The sequence below is a fragment of the Etheostoma cragini genome, chromosome 14 (assembly GCF_013103735.1).
Source record: "Etheostoma cragini isolate CJK2018 chromosome 14, CSU_Ecrag_1.0, whole genome shotgun sequence".
NCBI classification, from domain to species: domain Eukaryota; kingdom Metazoa; phylum Chordata; class Actinopteri; order Perciformes; family Percidae; genus Etheostoma; species Etheostoma cragini.
Window position 1 is genome coordinate 232,054 of NC_048420.1, and position 10,224 is coordinate 242,277.

The following is a 10,224-nucleotide window of genomic DNA, read 5'->3' on the forward strand; positions in this document are numbered from 1 at the left end:
CCCCCCCCCCCTATGTCTGTATGTATAAGGCCAGTTATTTCATGGATCAGGATACTATGCATCTTAATAAAGTTCCCTTGGCCTTTGGAATTAAAATACCCCCCCACATCATCACATACCCTTCACCATACTAGAGATTGGCATGGTGTTCTTTCAGTTAGCCTAATAGCTGGTTTAATTTGCATTGACAGATGATCTTAGGGAACGTTCCCCATGCCTGTATCTAAGTACATCCAGTGGAATCCCATTGGTAGAATATGATCATTAATTGTTTTTAAAATTAACCACTACTGGAATTTTTGGCAAGTGGCAGACTAAGTGTATAGAAAATGTGTGTTGGATTTGGAGGTAAACTTTGTTTAAAATCAATTGAAACTAAGAATGAAAGTGATGTTTCATTTAGCAAAATTGTGCTGTTCTATCCTATCCAACATTTCCTATACTCATAAGCAGATTTTCTATGCTGTTACAAGCCAACAACACAACGGCCTACAAGTCCAGCTGAGCTGCTGAGACCAGTAAACACACAGCTGGTTGGATCCCTCACACTTTCTACCATGGGAGGAGAGTTCTGCATTGAGTAATTTACTTTACATACTTTAAATATATTTTCCTGATCATACTTGCATATTTAAGTAACATTTTAAAAGCAGGACTTTTACTTGTTACAGAGTATTGTTTACAGTATTGTGTGAGTACTTTTAATAAAGTAAGGATCTGAATACTTCTTCCTAATTTTTCCTTGGTCAGCATTACGAGAATACAGTCAGAATTCTGAATTCTGTCACAGATCTGACCTTTTTTCCTCAGACTCTAAACTCAGAAATCAAATGTTCACATTTTCCACATTGACCTTAATCCTCTTCCGTACATACAATATGCACCCCCTTTGAGGGAAGGAGATCACTTTGACCAAACCCACAGGGCTGCAGCTGATATGGGAGACCCAGGGTCCTGAACCCAAAGTGGGCTGTGCTGCCCTCTGATGGTGGAATCGAATCACTTCACTGCACAGGGAAGTGGATTCACACTGGATTGGAAACCAGCTACTTGTCAAGACTCTGACCTGGATGGTAGTAATTCAACAGCAGTGAAATAAGTATGCACATCCTATACTCAAGTAAAAGTACCAACGACACATAGTAAAAAAATCTCTGAGACAAAAAAAAGTCCTGCATTGGAAATGTGTATTAGGAAATATGTATTATTATGTAAAAGCATGTATTGCCAGGAAAATGTACTTACTTGTAAGTATTAAAGTAAAAGTACTTAATGCAGAACTCCCATTGTAGGAAGAGTAAAGGATCTAGCCAGCTGTGTGTTTAATGGTCTCATCAGCTCAGCTGGACTTGTAGTAGGGTTGGGGAAAAAAATGATACAGCATAGTATCGCAATATTTTCAGTGGCAATATTGTATCGATACACAGAGGCAAAGTATTAATCTTTTATAATATATGTGTTGTCAGTTTGTCCCATTCTGCAGCAGTGATAGCGTTGTGACAAAGCCAGATGACTGAAAAAATGAATTGCACACAGTGTTTGGAGAGCGGTGATGTGCCAAAGTATCTGAAAAAAACTGCAACAGTCCCTCTGTGGTCTCTGATTTCCGTCTTCTGTTCACTGTAGATGCTACAACTGCGGAGGACCCGGCCATCATGCCAAAGAGTGTCAGCGGCCCCCTCAGCCCAAAAAATGCCATTTCTGTCAGAGTGGTTCCCACATGGTGGCCGGTTGTCCACTCAAAAGGGAGCAGCAGCAGCAGCTTTCATCTCCAATCTCTCAGGGAACAGCTACCTCACAGAGGGACCAGGAAGAGGAGCAGAGGCCGGCCCCCCTCAGAGAGAAACTGTGAGGGTTTCCACGGGAACACTGCTTATACAGCCGCGCTCTCTCAGGGTGTATTTATTGAGCCGAAACATCGGGGTCATCACTGTGGGACAAGGGTTATGGGTTCCCCAAAAGAGGGCTAGCTGACATATCCACTTTGAAAACTATTTTTCTTTCCAAGTGGTTTTCCCGCCTCAGATAAGTGTCTTAGCATTGACTGAAACAATCCAACTCACTGGACGCATTTTGACACATTTTTTTTTACAAATATTGCTCCCTCCCATGCCGTTTGGATATTGAATAGTCTATATTCTATATTGTGTTTTTGATAAAATCCCTGCGTAGATAAAAAGCCAACAACCCAGGCCGAATGGAAGCCCTGGAATGGCACCGTAGTTTACAAGTCATCATGATGTGTTTTTTATTGTAGATATCCAGTGTCATTTTCACAGGTATTAATATAATGTTTATGATGTGACTGCATTACAATGAATAGAATGATAGATTATCTTTTTTCATGGGAAAGGGGACCAAACACGCAAGCCCACTGTATACACAGCACAAAGGATGATTAAAAGCATAAGTACTGTTCATAATTAAAGATGATTACGCTTGTAATATGTGCTTGGGTTTGCCATAATTCTCACTGGGTGGCAGTGTGGGCTCCAATCCACCATGTATAATACTCTAATTTAACCAAGTCTAGCTTGTCATTGTGTGTGACCAAGACAGAACTCGTCTGGTCAAGAAATCTATACAAGTCTACCTCAGGTGTGGTTTTTGGACAGCTTATGAACAGCATGTCCAAAAATAGTTTTGTACAGTATGTATTGTACATTTGTTAAGTTTAGTTTATTGCGTGGTCTGTCCAAGTATATATTACTTTGTCTTTGTGTGCTAGCTCATAGAGCATTTTCTCCAATAGGTCTGGTATATTTATGTCTGTTGTTGCTGCCAATGCATATCACAAAACATCCTGAACTTTAAGACCAAAGCGGTGCTTTTGAATGACGGCATAGCCTTGTTTCCAGGAAACAGAGAGACACACAATCACTAATAAATACACGGATACAATGTTCACTTGCATACTTCAAATTAATACCCATATCTTGGCTCACCAGAGCTGACACACCCACAATGTTTTTATCTTTCTGGAAACTCCACTCCAAACCCAGAGTCCCTCACTGCTCACAAAGACTGTCCCTGCATGGCTATGTCAACTCTGGGTAAAGGTTTCACCTTTACTCAGTTCTCAGGGTTGCTGCTGAACACGTACCATAGCCTTGTTAGAAACTTCATGATTAAGTTTGTCTTTGAATGTGGATCATCCGCCACTTTTCCAGCCTTTAACTGAAATATACTGTGCTGCAATGCAATGGAGAATTAAAGATCCAACAAGATTTGTGTTTCATTTGCCAGTTTCTTGTATCTACATGTCTTTAATCCATCACATTTCTGTGCCATGCAAACCAGAGTTGGATTACACTGAAACAAGTATGATTTCTAATAATAAAAGAAATTATAATATAGTCTACAAAGTGAAAAAACTAAATCTTAACTCAAGATGCACGCAATGGCTAGCTGAGGAGTTCTCAGACACATTTAGTCATCTTCCTCGGTGGATGGAGTTGTCATTGAGTAACCGGGTTATCTCCATGAAGACTACAAGATAGGGTTAATACTGTAGATCTGAGAAAAAGCTTGTAATTCAGGGGTGTCAAACTCCAATTGGTTCACGGGCCACATACCCCTAGTTTAATCTTAAGTGGGCCAGACCAGTAAACCTCTTCAGAAAGACCTGAAACTGTATCTGCCACGGAGTTTCCTGTCAGCTTGATGTTGGCAAGCGTAAGTTTCTTCTGCTGCGACAGCGCTCTAAGGCGGTTGTAGGAAGAAAAAAATGTCAGGAGAGAGGGCTAATATTATATATTATTATACAGAAAAAAGAACTCTGCTATTCTCTGAGATTAAAGTGGTAAACATGGCACAGGAATGAATGACTTCTCTAGCCTGGTTGACACCAGACCCTTCTCAGTTCACTGGGAGTTTGTCTGGGAGGCTTCATTCACAGCCCGTTTCCAAAGGGCCATCACCAACAACTCAAATAATAATAATAATAACAATAATAATAATAATAATGCTCAAATACCTCAGGGTGCAATTATAGTGCCCCAACCAATCAGACCATGAATCCGGGTGACGTAGCAGCGACGGCGGCATCACTCTCACAATCTAAACATCAGTTTATATTGGAATATTGGGTATGGCATTGTTCAATAAATATTTTCGATTATAAATAATAACATTTCCATAAAAATAAAATAAAACCCTGCAGTGTTGTGTGATATATAGGTTACCAACCAAGAACCATTCAAACTGTTTATAGGATCTTTATGTCCAAGCACTGGGACAAACAGACAAGACCGCTTTCTAGCCTTGCTTTGATTAAAACATCCGTGGAAGGAATCACATCTTTCATATCTAAAGATGAAAAGGTTAACTTCTCAAGGTAGAACTCGGAAAACTGGTTTCATCCTTAAAAACACCAAAGGGAAAACCTACCACACATCACACTGTGTCAGTATCTCAACCAAGATCCCAAGTTATAAGTTTCAGGAAGAACGACGTGCATGGATGTGCGCCGGTTTTTGTTCATTTTATTTGGATCCCCATTAGCTTAGCATAAGCTAAAAGCTCTTCTTCCTGGGGTCCTTCCTTCTGTTCTTGTGACAATACTCTTTATGACATCACATTACACACACACACATTCAAACATTTGGAAATACAAATCATAATTAAATCTTTCAGTTAACGCAATTAATAAAAAATAAAAAATAAAATAAAGATACTACTCTGAATAGATCTATTTTAAGAAATAACGGGTTCTTGGGCAGAATAATGGGTTATCTCGACCTCATTTTTCCGCCTGTGATCTCGACCGTTATCGCCCGTTATCTCGACCGTTATCTCATTCCCGGCTAGACAGATGAACCTCTTTAGCCTGCCAACTACTGAGGAGGAAGCTGTGAAATTCTTTCAAGATTGTGTTCTACTACCAAAAGAACGAAGATGCAAGAACGACCATCTCATGAAGCTGTACTTTGGCAAAGAAATCTTCTGGAAGTGCACACTCAGGGCCTGCTATCAGAAGATCAATATTCGCAACGGCAACTGGTTCGCTCAATCTCATCTTCCATTTGTTACTGTCACGAGTTTCATCTACATCTGGGCCTGGGAAATGACATCGGGGACAAGGACACAACAACAGACTGGAGTAAGTACAGCGAGGGGATGATCGTGGAAATCGATGAGTCACTTTTCACCAAGCGCAAGAACATTGCCGGCCGGGTGCTACCTCAACAATGGATCTTCGGAGGGATATGCCGCGAAACCAAGGAATGCTTTCTAATCAAAGTGCCGGATCAAAGTGCGCCTACTCTGCTGACTGCAATCAAGGAGAACATTGCCGAGGGGACCATCATCTACTCAGACAGCTGGAAGGCCTACAAGACACAAGAACTGGAGCAGGCTGGATTTGAGCACTTCAAGGTCAACCATCGTTACAATTTTGTGAATCCCGAGACAGGCGCACACAGTCAGACCGTGGAAAGGATGGGGGGATCAGCAAAGTGGAGGAATAAGAAGCACCGAGGCACAGATCGTCACTTCCTGAAGTCTTACTTGGCCAAGTTCATGTGGAGAAGCGGTATCGGCGAAAAGTATCCGTTTAATGCTGTTCTGGGTGACGTGAAGAATCATTGGCCGCCTGCTATTGGACAATAAAAAGATTTTCTTTTAAATGAGGTCATTAAATAATTCATTGTTTTGATGAGGTCGAGATAGTACCAAATAATGTAACAAAAAGCCCTGTAACAGACTTTAATAACTGTTTAAATCCCTTTGAAGGTAAGATGTCTTAAGTGAGCCAGTTCAACTCTACTGAGAGTTGTGTCAGACAGCCTCTGGGAGAGAGTTCCATTCCCTCTCTCACACACACACACACACACACACACACACACACACACACACACACACACACACACACACACAGAGATTTCTATTCCCACATCGCTCTGGACCCGACTAAACGTTGGAGTCATTTAGTTTCCCCTTAGGTAACATAAACCTCCTCCATGCACTCCCACTGGATAATGATGTGGAGCAGTACTAAAGGATAATTTTGTACATAAAGTAAAAGGTTTTTTGATTTTTATAACATTATCTAAAAAAACAACATTAGCAAATACGAAAATTATTTTGACTTTAAACCATGAGAGGCTTTCTTGCATTTTATCAACATTGGATCTATTGTAATATGTAAATGTAATAATAAGAAACAAGTAAAAACTGTGTTTAGTGTTAATATAAATTGCCATAAACATCCAGTATAAATAATAGGATTCTGTTTGGTTATAACACTTTTGCTGTTATTGTAGTACCTGAAACTATTGTATAATACATACATGAGGATCTTTTTGTCTACGTGTATTTTATTGAGAAAATTAGACAGCATTAAAAATAATTTATTAAATAATAGTGTCATTCAGTATTATGATTGGAAGGTTGTGATGGTCACGGTGGGCTTCATTTGGTAATATAAGCATCAAATCGCAGGCCATTGTTCCTTCAAACCGGAGTTTATTTTGAAATCTTTCGCCGGAAGTGGCCTCAATGTGTCCACCTCTGCGTTGCACATGCAGCAGCTGCACGCGCTCACGTCCACTGTTTAAATCCTCCTCGGGTTGGCTGTGTGAGCAGAACGTGTGCGGCGCTAATGGCTGCCAGGGAGAGGGAGGAAGACAACAAATGAACCCCAGAGAAACGAGTCGAAGGTAAGAGTGAGAACATGACAACTTCCAGCGGAACACCGGCTGTTGTCCGGTCGGCTGTGGCTGCCAGTCGGCTTGGCTGGCAGGTGTTTTAAGGAGAAGTCTGGTTGAATTGGTCTTGATGGCACTCTCTCGCTCTCAGACACACACACACACACACACACACACTGGACAATAAACTGTCACAACCCAGTGCTTATCATCCATGCCTTCTCCGTGCCCCAACGTTTCTACAGTTTAAGATGAAGGGACTTATTTTAGGTTAGAATTGGATATCTGCACCTAGCTCACATATGCCGACTGTGCTGGCGAGTGCTGGACTCTTTGTTAGCGGGTGTTAACGTGATTAGCTAACGTTAGCTAACCAACAACATCGTTAGCTGACGGGGGCCAGGCCACATAGCTGTGCCTGCTGGCCAATCAACCAAGTGGATGTCTAATTAGCTCGTTAGCATGTGGCTAGCATTCTTTCTGTCAAGGAGTCATCTTTTCGGTTCCGGCTTTTTTTGGAGACGTTTCTCATCCCCGACGTGACCGGTGTCCAGCATGTTACATTGAAAGGAAGTTTTGTGACTAGCCGTGGACAGGCAGGTGTCGTTGACTTGGAGCTGTCAGGGACTGCTCGTTTGGAGACTGGCAGTTTGGTCCTAACGGAAGTTCTGCACCAGTTTGGTGAATACTCAAACAGGTTACGGTAATGCGCATCGTGCATTCTTATTTAAAGCAGTACTTCCAATGTTTTGAATAAAGTAACTTACAAGGTTGTTAAATCTTTTTTTTAATTATATTTTTTAATGAAAATGAGTTATGAAAAATTATCATGCCCTCCAATATCGTGAATCGTATCGCAATATCAGTCAAAATAATTGCTATTAGATATTTTCCTAATATCGTGCAGCCCTAGCTATAGGCTTATGTCGTGTGTCCCGTGTCAATGACATAGGCCATAAAATTGGCCAAACCAACACTTAAAGGGTGTTAGTAGTGTTCTAACCCTGTCTTTATCAATAGTTAGAAACCTTGATCTAATCCATGATCAGTGGCAGGCCTAGTGGTACTTTCTGCTCGAGGAGGTGGATCCGGGTCGTGTAACTAACTATACGATAGAGCTTAGATCGGGCCCGTTGTGTCTGAGCCCGGCCGACACGTTAACTGTAATTATGAGCCCGAACCGATTTAAACCCAACAATGTTTTAAACCGTGGGCCGCTATGACTGGCGTTCTCAACTAGGCCTGCACGATTTATTGTTATAAAATCCCTGTCTTGATTCACCCTCTTCACAATTACATTTGTAAATAACGTAATTTTTGAATGACTTAAATTCTCATTTAATTTTATGAGCTGACTGCATCCCAAACGCTGACTACGTGATGTTGCTGTGTTTACAATGCAGAATGTGCATGGACTAAAATACAAGGCCACTAGGGTCAAACTTCTGGTTTAGATTACACCATAACCTTTCCTTCTGGTGGCAGCTTGACATGGATCTGATGATGATGATGATGATGTGGTCTTTATCTTAACCAGCAATGAGTTTTCTGGTGTTTACTGGGTATTACAGCCTCACAGGGGTGCTGGCGGGACATAGGCCTTGATAAGTCTTCCTGAATCAACCTGTTATACAGAATGAGATTCCATAGATAGTATATTATAGAGAAATAGAATGGATTGAAACTAACTAGGGCTGCACGATATGAGGAAATATTCTATTGTTGTCAGCATTGTTGAATGTCACGACAACGATATTACTTTGAATGAATATTCCGATATTAAAGTGTTCTCCGTTCTGCATTTCTGCTGCTTTCAGTATTCTGCAAAAAATACATTTCTTGTTGAATAAAAGGAAATCATTTCCAACATACTGTGATTCAACATTGAATTTATCATAAAACACACCACTTAAGAAAGAATGACCTTAAACTTTAAAGTGTTGATGTTTTCATACAACTTACAAAGAAATCCCTGAGTGTCTTTGGGGATGCTTTTATTGTGGCCGTTGATTTTGCGATGACCATATTTAAAAAGAGATATTTTGCAGCCCTATAACTAATGTGCCTTGTCCACAGTGAGGACTAGGATGGTAAGCAGCCAGCCGAAGTACGAGCTGATCCAGGAGGTGGGGCGTGGCAGTTACGGCGTGGTCTATGAGGCAGTGGTGAAGCGCACAGGGGCCCGCGTGGCCGTGAAGAAGATCCGCTGCCACTCTCCAGAGAATGTGGAGCTGGCACTGCGGGAGTTCTGGGCCCTCAGCAGCATCCAAAGCCAGCACCCAAACGTCATCCACCTGGAGGAGTGTATCCTGCAGCGGGACCAGCTGGCCCAGAGGATGAACCACGGCTCCAGCTCCCCGCTCTACCTCGAGGTGAGGGGACAGGATTCATTGGTTGCGTTCATGTCATATGGTACTCTCAGTGATGTTGCTGCTTCCCAGCATCCAAGCTGTAAATGGATCTTGATCCCTTCATTGAAGCCAGACATGTGATGAAAGCTTGATGTGTGTACTTTACTGTAGTGGTACAGATACAGAACAGATAACGTTTTGCTAAGTTACTGCGCTCATTTCTTGCAGCTGCTTCACAGTAAGAGACTTCCAGGGAAGAGGATTCATTAGGATTTTAACTGTGAATGGTCTGAGCCGCAGCTACAGTGGGGGAAATAAGTATTTGACCCCTTGCTGATTTTGCAGGTTTGCCCACTTACAAAGAATGCCAAGATCTATAATTTTAATCATATGTACATTCTAACAGTGAAAGACAGAATCCCAAAGAAAATTCAAGAAAATCACATCATATGAATTTATTAAAATTGATAACCATCTGATAAGGAAAAACAAGTATTTGACCCCCTGGACAAACAAAGTCTGTAAGTCTACAAGAATTTGCCAAATTTTAGTTTGGACGACATTAAGTCAGAGTCATTGGCGAGTGAAAGTGAAGCAGAGGGATGGACACAAAGCTGTAGATCAGTTTTAATTCATTAACTTTATCGGTCATCAGGCAAATAAAACGCAGACACAGATCATCTGCAAACTTGCAAAAACGTCCCGATAATTGTCCTATCCACACTCAACACTCGTGTGTGTTAGAGTCCCATGTGTATTTTTTTTCTTCTTCATAGCAGCAGTTTCTGCTGTCACATGTCCACCTCTCACCCAAGTGAGGGAGCAGTACAGCAGCGCGTGGCAAATCTCGGCGCAGACTTTTAAAAATGAAAATAAATGAATGAATTCACTCCAGCACCGCCGAGGTCTATCAACAGCGCTGTCAACCGCAGGTACACCCCAACCGGGTGGAGACGTGGACATAGTGAGGGGAAAAAGCTAACAGGACCCACTTTTACAACCAGGAGTGGTGTTGCTTTTTCATTTATTAACATGTCTCGCCACCCAAACCTATGACTCTGAATCATCATACGACTGATTCTCTAGACTCTGGCACTAGCACGCTAGTCGCAGGTTGGAAGAACGAGTCACTATTCTGACATTCGAGTCACTAAGGTCTATATAAAAGACTTCAGATACAGTATTAGGGACCACTAAGGTCTATATAAAAGACTTCAGATACAGTA

General features: G+C 41.5%; 1 protein-coding gene and 1 pseudogene across 1 annotated transcript in view; both read left to right on the forward strand.

Annotated features, from left to right (window-relative positions):
* The window catches only part of LOC117957148, a 9,987-nt pseudogene extending 8,073 nt beyond the window's left edge, over positions 1-1,914 (forward strand).
* Positions 1,915-6,440: 4,526 nt separating this feature from the next.
* pdik1l (PDLIM1 interacting kinase 1 like) overlaps positions 6,441-10,224 on the forward strand; it is a 7,831-nt gene continuing 4,047 nt past the window's right edge. The window contains exons 1-2 of the mRNA XM_034891909.1: positions 6,441-6,659; positions 8,724-9,019. Coding sequence (XP_034747800.1) covers positions 8,735-9,019 — 285 coding nt within the window. The 5' untranslated portion in view covers positions 6,441-6,659; positions 8,724-8,734. The remainder of the gene's footprint in view (positions 6,660-8,723; positions 9,020-10,224) is intronic.